Source organism: Haliotis asinina, chromosome 8 (assembly GCF_037392515.1).
Source record: "Haliotis asinina isolate JCU_RB_2024 chromosome 8, JCU_Hal_asi_v2, whole genome shotgun sequence".
Taxonomy (NCBI): domain Eukaryota; kingdom Metazoa; phylum Mollusca; class Gastropoda; order Lepetellida; family Haliotidae; genus Haliotis; species Haliotis asinina.
Genome location: NC_090287.1, coordinates 362,667 through 382,272, shown reverse-complemented (window position 1 = coordinate 382,272; position 19,606 = coordinate 362,667). Strand labels below are relative to the sequence as shown.

At 40.1% G+C, this 19,606-nt stretch overlaps 1 protein-coding gene across 1 annotated transcript in view; it reads left to right on the top strand.

Moving 5' to 3' along the window:
• Positions 1–7,206: 7,206 nt before the first annotated feature.
• The window catches only part of LOC137294960 (uncharacterized), a 44,568-nt gene continuing 32,168 nt past the window's right edge, over positions 7,207–19,606 (top strand). The window contains exons 1-2 of the mRNA XM_067826191.1: positions 7,207–7,387; positions 12,585–12,626. Of these exons, the coding sequence (XP_067682292.1) occupies positions 7,207–7,387; positions 12,585–12,626 (223 nt within the window). The remainder of the gene's footprint in view (positions 7,388–12,584; positions 12,627–19,606) is intronic.

The window sequence follows — 19,606 nt, the reverse complement described above, 5'->3', positions numbered from 1 at the left end:
AGTCTCCACATGATACAGTGGTGCTGCCTCTGTGGCATCTCAAACTTTTTAAATATTGACATGTCTGAAAATCAACATTCCAGGACGTTCCTTCAAGCAGGAGCTCAGTCTCTTTATCATTTTTAGCTAACGATGGTATGTGATAAGTAGATCCCTGTACAAAGAGAAAAGTTATTTTGAAATGAAAACAAACATGACAATAGCAACTTGCTGTGTGGAACATCAGTCTGTGTCACCTCGTTATATCTATGAGACAGGTCTGCAGAAACAGGGGACCTACATGGCCACATTGTGTCGTAATTGTCACTTTTCAAGGAAGACTGAAAATGAGGGTCTAATGTCACAAACTGGAAGCAAGAGCTCACAGAGTTACCTCATCAGACATGCCTGCAGATGTTGTCTTTCCTAGGTGGGCACAACATGTGACTGTGTAAATAATCACATCTGGATCAGACAATCCAGTGATCAGCAGCATGAGCATCGATCTGCGCAATTGGAAACACATGATATGTGTCAACCAAGTCAGGGAGCCTGATCAGCCAATCCTGTTAGTCACCTCTTATGACAAGCATGGGTTACTGAAGGCCATACTTTAACCAGGACCTTCATGGGTGTCATTTGCAGAAGTCTTCAAAGTGTTGGCACTGATTCCTGTTGATTAGAGGATCAAGGACCTTCTGCCTCCACCTCCCAACACAATACTGAGGTAATAATTGTCTTCATGTTGCCATATTTTGACCTTACAAATATCAACCCTAAGCCATGTGGTTTACTGGAAGAAGAATGACATAGTTTGATCTAAATCTCTACTTGTTAGTTTCATACAAGTGTTGGAGCTCTAGAAAAAATAGAATGTTTCTAAGCCTGCTGGGTGATGATCTGTGTCTGCTGAGAATGTGTGGGATAGTAATGGCAGATTAATCACTGGGGGCAGAATTTGTCCTAATTTCAACTCACAACTACTTGAGCCAGATCAATAACAGCTTGTAATTGCTGCATTAGGGAGAGAGGCCTCCTGTTCAAATCATTCCTCTGTCACAGAGGGCACCTGCAAGGAGGTCAGTCGACAAGTCTACAACTATTCAATGTTACTTTTATGATGAGAAAAAACTATTAAAAAATCAATGTTAGCAGCACCTGCAATCTGTGAAACTCTGTAATTATCCTGTGACAAATTCATGGCTGCTGAATAAAGGAGAAAGACTGGTACATCCATTAAATGACAGTTTACGCTGTGATCATTAAGTTTTATTTGACCAGTCTGTAGCACACTGACCCAGGCACATACCCTGCACCCCCAAATACTGTAATGATAAATAGCCTACCATAACATGTGTATAAAGAATGTATATGGGATGTGTTGAAGAGTTTAGTATGGACAGATCAGTGGACTGGGGTATGCTGAGGTTACAAGAACATGTCAAGTACAGGCTGGCAGGTGCTTTGCACGCATGGTCCTGGGATATTACGAATCATTTGCACAACATTACCCAGTTTGCTGAACTCCAGTCCGCACAAATGTAGTCAACATTTGCTTCATCCAGACATACATACAATATCATTATACCCACCACACATCGGTGACTTTGGTTGTTTCATTAAGAACTGACAGGTATTGAGCAAGAGGGATGCATCAGCTGCAACATGGTGTTTGATGTTTTGTCTGCACAACAGAGTGGGAGGTGCTTGATCAATATCAATTTTTAAAAACGCTTTGGGTAATTCACTGTTTTTTATGTTCTTATCTTTTTGTGAGAACGGCTGGCTAGCCCTAGATGGGTCTGCTTGATCAGGGTATACTCACCTTGACTGTTTGATAGTGATTTATTAACACATATGATGGGTTAATTTGAGCAGGGTGTACTCACCTTGACTGTTTGCCAGTGATTTAGTAACACATATGATGGGTTGATTTGAGCAGGATATACTCACCTTGACTGTTTGATATTGATTTATTAACGCATATGATGGGTCGATTTGAGCAGAGTATACTCACCTTGACTGTTTGATATTGATTAATTAACACATATGATGGGTTGATTTGAGCAGGATATACTCACCTTGACTGTTTTCTAGTGATTTAGTAACACATATGATGGGTTGATTTGAGCAGGGTGTACTCACCTCGACTGTTTGATATTGATTTATTAACACATATGATGGGTTGATTTGAGCAGGGTGTACTCACCTTGACTGTTTGCTAGTGATTAATTAACACAATGCTTGTGATATACATGTAATTGTCCAGGCTGTTTTCCTTTTGGACACAATTCCTTGTGGACGTGGAAGAAGGATGTTTTGTTTCTCTGATTCACTAGCTTAAAGATTGTCGTACAAATATCAAGCGCCAGTATTGGAACACCTCCCCGGACTGACCCTTGTCCTGGTGATGATGCTCAGTGACCTTGTGCCCAGTCTCTAGTCAGGAACTTTAAACATACTGAAGTACAGCATCAGAGATGTTTCTATGAGACTTGCATCAATGTCCAAGGCAAAAGAGGTTCTGATATTGATGAAACTTTAGGTTACCAATTTAGATACATGAAAGGTCATGATGCAGCATGCCAAAATTAAAGCGTCAAAAAATTATTGCTCCCTTGTTTGCTCTACCAGATTTTAAAAAAAATAACCAGTTGAATATTTTATTATTTTCAATGAATGCAAATTAGTGTTTATGAGTTTTGTAACTTCCTGAGTCATGTTTATGGATTTTTCTTGATTTGTATGGTATTCCCATCGTGGTTGGATGGTCGTGGCAGTAAAGTTTCATGGGCTGCCAGTTATTGGAGAGGAATGGTATTAATGACGGAATCTGTTGATTGGCTGATGAATCAGACTGAAGACAGAACCAGTGGGAGTCACATTGAATAATTATATTGTTCATCATCCCACTGAGACAAGGCTGCTGGAAGACACATGTCCTGAGCATATTCAACTGAAATAATAACCTCATTATTGCCAGGGAGAGATTTGGTGTATTTAACAGGCACTCAGTGATGGAACAAATGTAGAGAAAACATTGGCAGTGGGTAACGAGGTGGATGCTAATACAAGAGGGTTGTGGTTAGGACATACACCTGCATAGTGAGGTGGGTTTTAACTTGTATTACTTGGAAATTCTCCAGAACACATGAAAACCCTTTTCGTGTACCCCCATCTCTGTGTTGCCCTAACTTGCATTACTACAAAATACTCCACGACACAGGGAAATCCTTCATATCTGTGTCCACAAAAGCTTTGTCAAAATGGTTATTACTGTTTCTTCTTCATAAGAGGTTGTAAAATTAAGTAAGCATTCTTTGCTTGATTCTGGAGTTGTGTTTTAACTGATTAGATAAATTGAATGAACAATAAATGGAGAAGGGATTTATTGAGAAAGGAAAACAAGGTAGACAAGAGTTGTTGCTGACGGGTCACTGTTCCGCCAGCTCCCACAGGGAGGGAAAAGAGGAGTCTTGTTCAAGGTAAGAATGTAATCAGAATTGCATCAGATATTCTTGTGCAGACTACCCATGTGATCTGTAAATGTTGTATTTTATATTTTCACAGAGTTACTTGATAAGACTAACGTTCTTTGAAACAGCTGAATTATAAATGTATACATCATGAAAGAACAGTTGGCTGATATGAAAGTGTCAAAAAGTGTTAATCTTTGCTGAGCAAAAGCAGGATTTAAGATAAAAATAACTAAAAAATAATTGAAGTTGCATCCATAATGATGCAGTTCCATCCTGATGGGAGATTATTTTGAAACCAAATCTGTTTTATCACACAAAATATGCCTCCATAGGTTGAAAGAAATTCACAGATGTAGAATCTGTATGTATGTGTCCCTGTTGCCTTGATATACCATAGATGGATCTGATCTCTTTTGCCTTGATGTACCATAGATGGATCTGATCTCTTTTGCCTTGATGTACCATAGATGGATCTGATCCCTATATGTGTCCCCGTTGCCTTGATGTACCATGGATGTTTCTTGTCCCTGTAAACCCGTGAAGGTCCCAGGGTAGAATAGGCCTTCAGCAATCCATGCTTGCCATAAAAGGTGACTATGCTTGTCGTAAGAGGCGACTAACGGGATCGGGTGGTCAGACTAGCTGACTTGGTTGACACATGTCATCGGTTCCCCATTGCGCAGATCGATGCTCATGTTGTTGATCACTGGATTGTCTGGTCCAGACTCGATTATTTACAGACCGTCGCCATATAGCTAGAATATTGCTAAGTGCGACGTAAAACTAAACTCACTCACTCACTCTTGTCCCTGTAGCCTTGATGTACCATTGATTGATCCGGTCCCTGTTGCCTTGATGTAACATACAATGACTGGGGCAGATACACATGTGACATTTCATGCAACATATTTACTCATGCAAGTGATGCTAAACACTGAGCTGCCTGTTGAAATATCTTAGAAGTACATGTTCAGATGGTTCATGCTGATGTGTTCAGATGATTCACGCTGATGTGTTCAGATGATTCATGCTGATGTGTTCAGATGATTCATGCTGATGTGTTCAGATGGTTCATGCTGATGTGTTCAGATGATTCATGCTGATGTGTTCAGATGGTTCATGCTGATGTGTTCAGATGATTCATGCTGATGTGTTCAGATGATTCATGCTGATGTGTTCAGATGATTCATGCTGATGTGTTCAGATGATTCATGCTGATGTGTTCAGATGATTCATGCTGATGTGTTCAGATGAAAGATGTTCAGTGGTTCACTTGATGTTTGTCGGAACAGAAACAAGGAAGTAATGGCTTGTTCTGATGTTATCACTGTAATTTGGCTAATTCCACTAGCAAGAAAAAAGAGATCATCAGCTTCTTTTTATGTATGCAGTATACAATGGTTTCTTGAGGAAAAGCATCTGTTTTGTTGACAGTGAATCTCATCAATCACATGGAGCAGTGGCTGCTAACACCCACACACAAGTCTCCGAAATTCTTCTGTATCTCACACAATGCTTAGAGTTCCCTTTTTCCACTCATGCCAAGCTGATGGTGTTTTAGGGAGATGAGTTCTATCTTTGACAAGCAGTGAGAAGGGCTCTCTGTTGATGTGTGTGAAAAGAGTTTTCTATCTGGTACAGGTACTGATAAGAGCTCTATCTGGGACTGGCTGTGAGATGAGTTTTCTATTTGGAACAGCCGGTGAGAAGAGCTGTCTCGATCAAACTTTGATGTAGGACAGGTCACCATGGCCTGATCAAACCATGATGTGATCAGGACCATGCCCAGAAGTCCAGTACTGTCAGGGTGTTAGTACAGTAGAGAGGATTAATGTCACACATGAACAGTGTAACACATAAGGACTGTCACACATGAAGACTGTCACACATGAACAGTGTAACACGAGGACTGTCACACATGAGCACTGTCTCCTGCGAAGACTGAGACAGATAAGTTCTTTCTCAGGTGAGGATTGTCACACATGAATACTTTCACAGGTGAGAATTGTCACATCAAAATATTGTCACACAAAAATATTGTCATGCATGAATATTCTCACACAGGAGGAATGTCACACATGAATGAATGTCAGTCATGAGGACTGTCACACATGAATGCCTGTCACACATGTGGAATGTCACGCATGAAGATCAGTCGGGAGGACCAGTCTCTGGTCACATACATGCTAGAACACAGAGACCTAAGAGACCATGGTGGATGTAATTAGGACAGAGTTTTGGGGAGAAATTTCAGAGATGGGGTGAGAGGAAGGTAAGGGATGTCAGGGAAGAGGGTCAGTATTCTGGGGGAAGTAGGGTGTGAGAGATAAAAAAGGTTCTGTACTTTCGCAGGCTTTCAGCGAAGATTTTGAAGTAGAGTTCTTTGAACAAGATTTACATGGTCTCGGGGTATGTATTCTATACAGAATAACAGAAGAAGCTTTACATTATAGTGGAAATGGGTAGAACAAGGTAGTGAGTAAGGACAACTATCATATTGGAGAGGTCTAACATGACACATCTGCCTATTTCAACATCGTGAGCAAGACAGGGCTTTTATAACCACAATTTCATATTTGCCAACCACCAACAAGTGTGCAGAATGTACAGGTGATTAGAAGAAAAATGGTAACAATCATTGAGAGATTTATAATTCGCATGCCATGCCTTCTGAATGTTGAACATGAACATGCAGTTGGCCTTCTCAGAAGCTGGCAGAAGACGTCCTCACAAGCTGATGACACATGCTTCAAAGGAGTACAATATCTGATAGACCTAGGTACGGGTGGTCACATCAAATGCCAAGGACAAATTCAGCAACATTATTTGCATAATCATTTCACTACCACAATGTCAGCAAGTAATGTAGCTGCATTTGTTGCCCATCTCTTTGTCCTTATGTTGGGCCGATTCTGGTACAAACAAACCATCAAGAATGTCTTTGTTGGCCACAACAGGACTGGTGCTTGGAACCAGAGAGAATGGAATGGTGATGTGTTTTCTGACGAATGGCACTAATGCAGTGTGACCAGCATATTGGTTTGGAGAGCAGGAATGTGTGCTAACGTATTCTTGAAATCTGTGGGAACCTCGTTGCAGCAGCATGTCATGACCAGGTCCTTGTCTTGTAGCTGGTGCCATTCCTGGCTGCTTATGGGACATAAAATGGCACATGTGAGGTTTCTCTTTGTTTTGTTTAGTATGTTAAACAAAGTGACATAAAGAACAACTGGCGTATCTTAGTGTAGTTTCTCCACAGAATGAAGTTGTATGTACTGAATGTCTTCAGCCAAGTGTGAAGAGATAATTTCTTCACATTAATGTTGACATTTGTGCCTCAGAGACTGATTTATGGGTCCGTTTGGTTCACATAAATGTCACCATTACACTCAACACGCTGGAAATATGTTGATAGACTGACATAAGATGTGTGTAAATTCCTCCATTGTTGATCTTGTTTATCTATGTTGTACAAAAATGATGAGGCATTAATGAAAATTTTTAATGAATTTTGTTTATTCAAAACATCGGCAAAGTGAACCTCATGGCATACTCACACTCTATCCACTCACCAAACTCACTCACTCACACATTCAACAACCAATCCCCCTTCTGATTTTGTAACTTGCTGCAGCCAAGATGCTGTTGTTTGTACACCTAGAATACCAAGATAGTTCTTTCCATCTGCAGATGGTGGATGCCCCTGAGATCTGACTAGGGGTGCCTCTGCCACAGCCTCTGTGTTGACATGGGGGATGCTGCAGAAGGAGTGTGTGGCCCTGGCACCAGCTCCACATCATGTGGACCTCAACTGCATCCTGTGGAGCGTCTTTGTGTGACACTCAAGCCGCCTCCTTTCCCAGGGTGGCTCAACCAATCTGAGGTGGAGACTTACAAGCGCGACTGTTCCAGCTGGCAGACATACGAAGGTGAGCAGCTGTACCCAAGTCAGGCAATACCAGTCACTTGAATGTCAGGCAATACCACCATATTATATGTCAGACAATACCACCCCATTAAATGTCATACAATACAGCTGTGTGAAATGTCAGGCAATACCACCATATTATATGTCAGACAATACCACCCCGTCAAATGTCATACAATACAGCTGTGTGAAATGTCAGGCAATACCACCATATTATATGTCAGACAATACCACCCCGTTAAATGTCATACAATACAGCTGTGTGAAATGTCAAGCAGTAACACCCATTTATATGTCAGACAGTACCAAGGTAGATAAAATACTACAAAATCATTGGTTAGAACCTCTGTATTAGACAGTAGTTGCTAGATGGATTTAGTGTAACTATTGGTTAAGTGTTTCTACATATTATAATTATTTGGGTTTACTGTTTTCAGATAGACTTTCATGGTCTAAGTCAGTTCAAAATCTGGTAAATAAAGCGAATAATGCCTTGTCCTCAGTTAAGATTTTTGGTAGGAGACTTAAAAATATTTCTCCAAATATTCTGTTCAAAATCTTTGACGTTCAGATAAAGTCAGTAATTTTGTATGCTTCGGAAATATGGGGTTTTCAGAAATGGCATGTCATTGAACAGTTTCATATTAGGTTTTGTAAGTATGTTGGGTGTAAACTATAAATGCTCTAACGCGGCTGTCTTGGTGGAATGTGGTAGAAACTATATTTATGTTGATAGTTTATTACGTGTTATAAAGTATTGGTTCAAACTTTTTATACTTAGCAAAGGATAGAAATCCAAGGCAGTGCTATATTATTTTGCACAAATTAGATAAAACTGGTTTTGGTTTTGTTTGGGAAGCTCAAGGAGTAGGCAGTGAGGAACAGTTCTTGAAAGATTTTTATCTAAGAGTTAGTGATTGTCAAAAGCATTTCATATTTTCAGAAATGCACAAATGGTCATGGCTTGATGTTTATTCCAGTATTTTGCATTGAACCGTATTTAACGTTTGGAAATCTAAAGATGCTACGAAGAATTACAGTGTTACAAATCGGTGCTCTTCCAATATATAAGAATACTGACAGATTTGACGGAGTTCCGAGGCAACGAAGACTTTGTAATATTTGTAATGATGATTTTGTTGAAAATAAATTTCACTTCTTATTTGAATGAAAAAATGTATTGTGACTTGCACTGTCTGTATTTTAAAGCACTACCGCACTGCACAGATCAGCAATGCTTTCTTACCACATTATCATGCGCAAACTTCTCAACAGCAACTAATTGTTCTTCCTATGTTAAGGAAGTACTGTCATTGCATTCTTTATATAAATGAATCTGACTGTCAGTTGCCACTATCTTACAATTATACTTATTTATTTTGTATTGTACATGGGCCTAAGGCCTTACTACGAAATAAACGTGATATAGGTGATAAGTCCCAAGCATGCATGTATTGAAATCACTTCACTTTTCATTCATGTGGGCATATCTAGGTAACTGTAGTTTGATGTTCGTTGGTACTTGTACTTGTAGTAACCTACATGTGATATTTCATCTTAAGTGCTATGCCAAATGTTGGCAGAAATATCTAATTCAGTGCTATGAGTGTAATCAGTACCATGCAAGTCATGGAACTGAATGACAGCCTTGAATGTCTACAAGATCTCACCGATACACTGTCGTGACAGGCAGCTACAACATGCAATCTGTGTATTGCAGGATAGAAGAGTATGTATCTAAATAAACCTGATAAAGAACTAAGCACTCTTTATGAAGAATGTTTATTTAGACCAAAGGTTAGTCGATTATAGATCATTCAGAAATAGTTGAACATGTGTATAACATTTCTCCCACCCCCAGAGTACGGGTATGTCATCATGGAGAGTTTACTGTGTCAGAGTGTGTGTATGTCGTCATAGAGAGTTTACTGTGTCAGGGTGTGGGTATGTCGTCATAGAAAGTTTACTGTGTCAGTGTGTGGGTATGTCGTCATAGAGAGTTTACTGTGTCAGAGTGTGTGTGTGTTATCATGGAGAGTTTACTGTGTCAGAGTGTGTGGGTATGTCGTCATAGAGAGTTTACTGTGTCAGTGTGTGGGTATGTCGTCATAGAGAGTTTACTGTGTCAGTGTGTGTGTATGTCATCATAGAAAGTTTACTGTGTCAGAGTGTGGGTATGTCGTCATAGAGAGTTTACTGTGTCAGAGTGTGTGTATGTCGTCATAGAAAGTTTACTGTGTCAGAGTGTGGGTATGTCGTCATAGAGAGTTTACTGTGTCAGTGTGTGGGTATGTCGTCATAGCGAGTTTACTGTGTCAGGGTGTGGGTATGTCGTCATAGAAAGTTTACTGTGTCAGTATCTGGGTATGTCGTCATAGAGAGTTTACTGTGTCAGAGCGTAGGTATGTCGTCATAGAGAGTTTACTGTGTCAGTGTGTGGGTATGTCATCATAGAGAGTTTACTGTGTCAGAGTGTGGGTATGTCGTCATAGCGAGTTTACTGTGTCAGTGTGTGGGTATGTCGTCATAGAGAGTTTACTGTGTCAGAGTGTGGGTATGTCGTCATAGAGAGTTTACTGTGTCAAAGTGTGTGTGTGTGTTATCATGGAGAGTTTACTGTGTCAGAGTGTGTGTATGTCGTCATAGAGAGTTTACTGTGTCAGAGTGTGGGTATGTCGTCATAGAAAGTTTACTGTGTCAGTATGTGGGTATGTCGTCATAGAGAGTTTACTGTGTCAGTGCGTAGGTATGTCGTCATAGAGAGTTTACTGTGTCAGTGTGTGGGTATGTCATCATAGAGAGTTTACTGTGTCAGAGTGTGGGTATGTCGTCATAGAGAGTTTACTGTGTCAGTGTGTGGGTATGTCGTCATAGAGAGTTTACTGTGTCAGTGTGTGGGTATGTCGTCATAGAGAGTTTACTGTGTCAGAGTGTGGGTATGTCGTCATAGAGAGTTTACTGTGTCAGAGTGTGGGTATGTCGTCATAGCGAGTTTACTGTGTCAGAGTGTGGGTATGTCGTCATAGCGAGTTTACTGTGTCAGAGTGTGGGTATGTCGTCATAGAGAGTTTACTGTGTCAGAGTGTGTGTATGTCGTCATAGAGAGTTTACTGTGTCAGAGAGTGTGTATGTCGTCATAGAGAGTTTACTGTGTCAGAGTGTGGGTATGTCATCATAGAGTATGCTTGAAATGTAAAGAAGTTGATCATCCATGAGGTTCTACCATTTCTATACCACCAACCTCTGGAACACCATTCGAACCAATCATTTGTCATGGAGAGTGTGGTTATGTCATCATGGATGTAAGAATGACAGCATTTGTGGGTCAGTTGATGGATTGAATTGAAGAGGTTGGAGTTTAGGCCAAGTGAGTGTGTGATGGGGTGTATTTGATAGTGCTTGTTTAGTGTAGAAATGTATTTAGAAAGGTTTGTTGAGTATAGGAATGCATTGAGAAGGATTTTTTATCCCCAGACATGTAATGGGGGGGATATATTCGACGCCTCGTCCATCCGTCCGTCATCATTTTGTTTCTGGAGCATAACTCAGAAACCGTTCAATATTCTTAGACCAAACTTAATAGATGTAATAATCTCAACCTATAGTTGTGCCTTTCGCTACTAACAGAGTTTTGGCATTTATTTATTTTTTTTTTTTTTTCCATGGAACATTTTGGTGTTAGTTTTATGGTGCTTCATTTCCGGAGCAGAACTCGAAAACCGTTCAATATTTTTCTGCAAAACTTGGTAGATACATCAATCAGAACCTAAAGTTGTGCCTTTTGCTATGTACAGGTTTTTGTGATTTATTTATTTTTCCATGGAAACATTTTGGACTTTGTCTCAAGTCAGAGGTGTGTTTCGTTTCCGGAGCAGAACTCAAAAACTGTTCTATATTTTTCTGCAAAACTTGGTAGATATATCAGTAAGAACCCAAAGTGGTGCCTTTTGCTATGAAAAGGTTTTTGTGATTTATTATTTTGTTGGTTTCCGTAAAAACATTTCGGACTTGATATCAAAATGGAGGGATGGGCTTCGTTTCCAGAGCAGAACTCAAAAACCGTTCTATATTTTTCTGCAAAACTTAGTAGATATAGCAGTCGGAACCTAAACTGGTGCCTTTTGCTACTTACTAGTTTTTGTGATTCATTATTTTATCGGTTTCCATGGAAACATTTCGGACTTACTCTCAAAAGTGAGAGGTGTGTTCCATTTCCGGAGCAGAACTCAAAAACTTCTTAATATCTGTCAGTAAAACTTTCTAGATATGTGTAGCAGACCCCAAAGTGGTGCCTTTTCCTATTTACAGGTTTTTGTGATGTATTATTTTCTCTTTTCCATTAACACGTTGCTTACTTCGTTTCTGGAGCACAACTCGAAAACCATTTCATATGTTTCAAAAGATCTTGGCAGATATACGAGACAGATCTTGAAATGGTGACTTTTTCTGATTACAGATATATGGCATTTATATTTTTCATGAATTCCATGGAAACAATTCAGACTTGGTCTGAAAACATAATAAGTAACTGTCGGATGACTTGTCCTTTCAAATATGTAGGGGCCGGGGGGATATGTCATCTTCTGATGACTCTTGTTTTGAGAGTAGGAATGCAGTTATCAGTGCAGAGGGTTTGGTAAGTGTAGGGTTGAGTTAGTGAGGGGTGATACCCATCACCTCACCCCTTTGAGGTGAGCCTATAACTGTTAGGTTGAGGTCACTGTGGGGGTGAGTCTGTGACTGTAGGGTAGGGGTGAGTCTGTGACTGTAGGGATGAGTCTGTGACTGTAGGGTAGGGGTGAGTAGGTGACTGTAGGGATGAGTCTGTGACTGTAGGGTAGGGGTGAGTCTGTGACTGTAGGGATGAGTCTGTGACTGTAGGGGTGAGTGTGACTGTAGGGATGAGGCTATGACTGTGGGGGTGAGTCTGTGACTGTGAGGGTGAGTCTGTGACTAGGGATGATTCTATGACTGTGGGGGGAGTCTATGACTGTGGGGGGGAGTCTATGACTGTAGGGATGAGTCTGTGACTGTAGGAGTGAGGTTACTGTACGAGTTTGCGACTGTAGGGGTGAGGTTGTGAGTATGGGTGAGTTTGTGGGTGTTTGCGAATCTATTGTCTCTATGTTTTCATCACTGACCATCCTAAAGTCTTTTATTATGTTCAAGCTAATACTTGTTTTTGTATTTAACTTCAGATATTTGTATTAATGGGAGAGGATCGCTTCGATTCGGTTTCGGTGAGTTGGAAATTCTTTGCTACTTATAATATTTTCATCACCTTTTTCTTGTATAGAAAAGTGTAATAACTTCTTTATTTTCATGATGCGACGTTTCGGTATAGCTTCATATACCATTTTCAAGCATGAGTCAGCAAGCATCATAGAAATAAAGAAGTTATTATCCTTTAAGTATTATACTTTTCTATCATCCATCAACGTCTAAAATGCCAATCAAACAGAACAGATTTTTCTTGTATGTGACAATAGTTGAAAAATGAGGTGATACAAAGGTCAAGTACAGATCAACAGAATGCAGACAGCATGATCAATGTCAGAAATGTTTCCAAACTGAATCCGCTGTGATGGGGTTTAGCCCCGTTGGGGGGTCGCCTTGTGGTTAAACCATTCCCTAAGCATGCCAGAGGAATACATGGGTATAGTGTAAGAAACCCATTTTCTGGCGTCCCCTACTGTGATAGCTCTGATAGTTCAGGAATATTGGTAAAATTGTCGTATAACCCAACTCCCTCCAAGTGAATCTAATTTAGTGATGTAAGCTAGCAAGAATATAGTGCATATGACTTTATATCCTGTCCACACTAATCATGTATGAATCGCCTTCTTCTTGCTCTTGAGATGAGGGTGAGATGCTTCTGGTTGTTAAAGGTGAGCAGAATTATTGATGATGTGATGCTATAGTGAGAAAACGACACAAATGAATGCCATCCTTGAGGGAGAGATGAGACTTATGCGTTGCGCTGGGGGGAGATGAAGTGAAGTGAGTTGGGATGACAGTTTATCAATCATGGTTCAAATTTTCCACTGCACTGTTTGCCCCAGAGGCATCATCAATAGTATTCCAGAGTAGAAAATGAAATATCTCTCAATGGAGGAGAGTTGTTTCGTCAAGAAGGAGAGCAGTTCAGACAGTTCCTGGTAAATATTATGTAGCAGGGCGTGGAGTCATCCCACAGATGACATCCTTACCCTGTCATCTTGCTGATGGGGGTTAACCTCATGTGGACAAGGCGTCCAACTTCAGATCAGAAGGTCCATTGTTTGAATCCCAGCACGGGACTCGGAAATTTTATGGCCGCTGCATTGGCACCCAACGTGGGACTGAGCATATTCAAATCAAAATAAGCCTTTCTACCCAACTATGCAGCCCAGGACGTGCCTTCTGTTGACGGGGGAGGTAACTCATAAAGCGCTACTTTAAAGCCTGCTGCTACAATACAAAAAGTACTGAACATTTATGATGCAAAATGTGACCCATATTAACTATCACTCAAGCTCTAAACAATGTGACCCAATAATTATTCTCACTTAATCAATAATACAGTTTACAGAAAATACACTCTTGTAACACTATATTAAGATTTACATTTATTGTCATGATTTTGGTTTCTGTAAACAATCTTATCCATACTTTGGGATGCAATACAGTGGAAACTGTCTTACTTGGACCCTAAGTAACTCGGTTTTCTATATAATTCGGACTGAATTGTTGGTCCCTGCAGAAGTTAACTAAGTTATCATTACATATAGGCTAACTAATTCGGACTTCATATAACTCTGATTTCGGACTGAAATCTCCGCCCTTCAAGGTAATTTACTATGAAAACATCGCTAATTAACTCTGACTAGAGGGACTGCCTGTGGCGGAGGTGCTTTGAAGTTAGCCGATTACCAACTTCGAACAGATTATCAGGTGTGATGATAACCAATTACCAAAAGGAATTAACAAAGAGGTTCAGCAAGCTGACACGACTCACTCAGTGTCATTTTGATGGTATGCGATTTTGTTACAAAAAGACGATACTCCAGTAATTTCTCATCAGTGACAAAATGCCTGAACCAATGATACGTTGTATTTGTTGATTTCTGTGGAGAAGATTGAATCACGTGCGCTTCCATACAAGGGCGTTACCCCGCGAAATAGTGATTAACACGTAAACATGGTATGTCACTTCTAGCGCTTGTGCATACGGACAACCACCAGACGACAGAGCATTCTAACAATAAATTATGTATAAAAGATGACGTGATACTTATTGACGGAATTACGGTTTTGATAATCTACTGATACGCAATAATGTCCATGATCATCTATGGTAAAAGTACCGTGCATGCGTATCTCCTGGTCAAGGGAGCTAACTCTTGACTCTCACCAGTCCAATTCAGACTCCTTGTAATTCGGACACAAAAGTCGGTCCCAGACGAGTCCGAATTAGACAGCTTCCACTGTATATATTTACTGTTTCCATTGTCTACTTCTGTAGGACATGACATCATGATGTGTACTCATTAGCAAGACATCATCACATTCCGCTTGACTCTCCCAAATCATGCGAATCTTCTTACATAGAAGTTTGTGGTATGTTCCTGCAACCACCATATGTGGTCTTCATTCCTTTCACATGTTTGTGAAACATGAATGCAGGAATGAAGTCCAAGAGTTTAAGCACCTTTCAGTCTCTGTGACTATCAAACTATGTGTCACCCAGTAAGGTGTTTGGGATCACCTTAGTGTGCATCAGTCTGTGATCACCCAGTCACATGTTTTGAACTGTGACTACCCAGTGAGATGTGTGTCTGATCACACAGTGAGATGCATGTCTGTGATCACCCAGAGAGATGTGTGTCTGATCACCCAGTGAGATGCGTGTCTATGATCACCCAGAGACGTGTGTCTGTGATCACCCAGTGAGATGCATGTCTGTGATCACCCAGAGACATGTGTGTCTGTGATCACCCAGTGAGATGCATGTCTGTGATCACCCAGTGAGATGTGTGTCTGTGATTACCCAATGAGATGCTTGTTTGTGATCACCCAGTGAGATGCGTGGCTGTGATCACCCAGTGAGATAGATGTATGTCTGTGATCACCCAGTGAGATGTGTGTCTATGAATACCCAGCCAGGAAGGAGAAACGGCAGTGTTGCTCCTTCCTACACTATTTTAACAACTCCTTCATCTATAGGCAGTGTTCTCACTTGAAGAATCAGCTTGTCTAAGGATTATACATGGCCTCCAGAGGTTTGCAATTTGAAGAACAAATTGTTTTTCATTTATTCTGTCTCTTGACTGAAATTCTTGATAAGAATATTGTCCACCTGTCTACCTGATGACATCCTGTCATACTTGGAGAAGAATGTGTCGTACTTCTCTCTTTTTATGACTGGCATAATGTTGCAAAAACTGATTTATACTGCATCCATTGTGTGTAGAGAAATCTATTGTGACACTTTTGTTTGTAGAAATTTGCCTTGAGGTCTGCCTACATAATAGTCTGTTGTTGTTTCTGTTTCCAGGGATTAACATCAGAGCATCCTGATGTAGTAGTCAAGTTGCACCTGGAGCTCATATCATTAATAGTGGTGTTCCAATGATCAAAAGTGATAAAAAAATCAATCAGAAGACGGATTGAAAATAATTATTGATTGTAAAAGACATATTTTCAATATAATCAGAATTTTGTTATCCCCCGGCATGTAAGCCGTTCAATATTTTTCTGCAAAACTTGGTAGATATAAAGTCAGAAGTTGAAGTGGTGGCTTTTGCTATGTACAGGTTTTTGTGATTTATTATTTTATCGTTTCCATGGAAAAGTTTCGGACTTCGTCTCAAAACGGAGGGATGGGCTTCGTTTCCGGAGCAGAACTCAAAAACCACTCAATATATTTCTGCAAAACTCTGTATATATATCCATCTGAACCTAATGTGGTGCCTTTTGGTATTTACAGGTTTTTGTGATTTATTATTTTCTTGATTTCCATGGAAATGTTTCAGACATAGTCTCAAAATGGAGGTATGGGCTTCGTTTCCGGAGCAGAACTCGAAAACCATTCAATGTTTTTCTGTAAAACTTGGTAGATATGTCAATCAGAACCAATAGTGGTGCCTTTTGCTATGTACAGGATCTTTTGATTTATTATTTTCGTGGTTTCCATGGAAATGTTTTGGACCTAGTCTGAAAAGTGAGAGGTATGCTTCGTTTCCGGAGCAGAACTCAAAAACTTCTTAATATCTGTTAGTAAAACTTTCTAGGTATGTGTGGCGGACCTCAAAGTGGTGCCTTTTGGTTTTTAAATGTTTTTGTGATGTATTTTTTTCTTGGTTTCCATAGACACATTGCGGACTTGGTCTCAAAATGGAGGGATGGGCTTCGTTCCCAGAGCACAACTCAAAAACCATTTCATATCTTTCAACAGATCTTGACAGATATATGAGACAGATCTTGAAATTGTCACTTTGCTGTTTACAGATATATGGCATTTATAATTTTCATGAATTCCATGGAAACAATTCAAACTTAGTCTAAAAAAACAATGAGTAACTCTCAGATTATTTGTCCTTTCAAACATGTTGGGGCTGGGGGAATATGTCATCTTCTGATGATTCTTGTTGTTTTAGTATACCACTTGAATGAAGTAAACTAACCATTAAATTTGACAAATATTCACGAACAAACATGCACTCAACAAAGTTGTATTCAATTTTTGTATTCAGCAGTATGGTAAACATTACTGTCTATGAATAGATTTTACATTTATTGTGAATGTAATCAGATATATTGGTAAACAGTTGTTGAATGTTAAACAGAATAGTTACATTAGCATTAATTAATGAGAAAAACCATTAAAACTGGTGATTTCAATAACAATAACTGTATCTCTATTATAATCTCTATTAGTCCTCTAATAACTGATGGTGGATTTGGCTTCCAGCTCCCAGCAGTAATCATTATGACAAGGTTATTCTGGGTCTGGTAACATGATGCTTCATGAAGATGCTTCATAAAATTCACACTCTCTGTGTGTGCATCACAGTCAGTGCTTCAAACAAGTCTCTTGGCCTGTTCCCCAGCTGATGATTTTTCTCTTTTTTTTTTCTTTTTTTTTTTTGTGAACATAACAAAATATCACCATGGACTGGATGCATGCTTGTAATTGTATTATTTGTCAGGAGGCACTGGTGCAAATTCTAAATGCATATGGTGGTTGGGTAGCCTGGTGGTTCAAGCAATCGCTCATCATCCCAGGTTCGATTCCCCTCCTGAGTGCAGTGTGTGATGCCCATTTCTGGTGTCCCCCACTGCGATGTATAACTGAAGTATTAAATGCAACATGAACCTAAGATCGCTCATTGTCTCTAAATGTGTAAATCGCAGCACTAGATTAGCTTATATCCATGTTCTACTTTAGCGCTGACTGATGGATACTTTGCATATTGGGCTGCGTAGGTGTTAGATCAAAATAAGGATGTTCAAATCTGACTGGTTCACAGAACTGTGCTAAATACTAGAACGGTATTACATCCATCTAGTGGTGAAACATTCAGTAAACACCCCAACTCAAGATGGACATCTTGCATACCAGTCCATGTATGAATTACATTGTTCAGTGTCTGTTTATTAATTTACGTTAGTGTTTATGAAGTTGAAAAATTTTTTTTTTGAAAAATCCATTTTACGCTTGTAGTACTTATTAGTGAGGATACCTTCTGTCCCCCTTGTATCTTAGTAGTGAGGATACCTTCTGCTCCCCTTGTATCTTATTAGTGAGGATACCTTCTGTTCCCCTTGTATCTTAGTAGTGAGGATACCTTCTGTTCCCCTTGTATCCTAGTAGTGACTATACCTTCTGTCCCCCTTGTATCATATTAGTGAGGATACCTTCTGTCCCCCTTGTATCTTAGTAGTGATTATACCTTCTGTTCCCCTTGTATCTTAGTAGTGAGGATACCTTCTGTTCCCCTTGTATCTTAGTAGTGAGGATACCTTCTGTTCCCCTTGTATCCTAGTAGTGACTATACCTTCTGTCCCCCTTGTGTCATATTAGTGAGGATACCTTCTGTCCCCCTTGTATCTTAGTAGTGATTATACCTTCTGTTCCCCTTGTATCTTAGTAGTGAGGATACCTTCTGCTCCCCTTGTATCTTATTAGTGAGGATACCTTCTGTTCCCTTTGTATCTTAGTAGTGAGGATACCATCTGTCCCCTTGTATCTTAGTAGTGAGGATACCTTCTGTCCCCCTTGTATCTTAGTAGTGAGGATACCTTCTACCCCCCTTGTATCTTAGTAGTGAGGATACCTTCTGTCCCCCTTGTATCTTATTAGTGAGGATACCTTCTGTCCCCCTTGTATCTTAGTAGTAAGGATACCTTCTATCCCCCTTGTATCTTAGTAGTGAGGATACCTTCTGTCCCCCTTGTATCTTAGTAGTGAGGATACCTTCTATCCCCCTTGTATCTTAGTAGTGAGGATACCTTCTATCCCCCTTGTATCTTAGTAGTGAGGATACCTTCTGTTCCCCTTGAATCTTAGTAGTGAGGATACCTTCTGTCCCCCTTGAATCTTAGTAGTGAGGATACCTTCAATCCCCCTTGTTTCTTAGTAGTGAGGATACCTTCTGTTCCCCTTGTATCTTAGTAGTGAGGATACCTTCTATCCCCCTTGTATCTTAGTAGTGAGGACACCATCTGTCCCCTTGTATCTTAGTAGTGAGGATACCTTCTGTCCCCCTTGAATCTTAGTAGTGAGGATACCTTCTATCCCCCTTGTTTCTTAGTAGTGAGGATACCTTCTGTTCCCCTTGTATCCTAGTAGTGACTATACCTTCTGTCCCCCTTGTATCTTAGTAGTGAGGATACCTTCTGTTCCCCTTGTATCTTAGTAGTGAGGATACCTTCTATCCCCCTTGTATCTTAGTAGTGAGGATACCATCTGTCCCCTTGTATCTTAGTAGTGAGGATTCCTTCTGTCCCCCTTGAATCTTAGTAGTGAGGATACCTTCTGTTCCCCTTGTATCTTAGTAGTGAGGATACCTTCTGTCCCCCTTGAATCTTAGTAGTGAGGATACCTTCTATCCCCCTTGTATCTTAGTAGTGAGGATACCTTCTGTCCCCCTTGTATCTTAGTAGTGAGGATACCTTCTATCCCCCTTGTATCTTAGTAGTGAGGATACCTTCTATCCCCCTTGTATCTTAGTTGTGA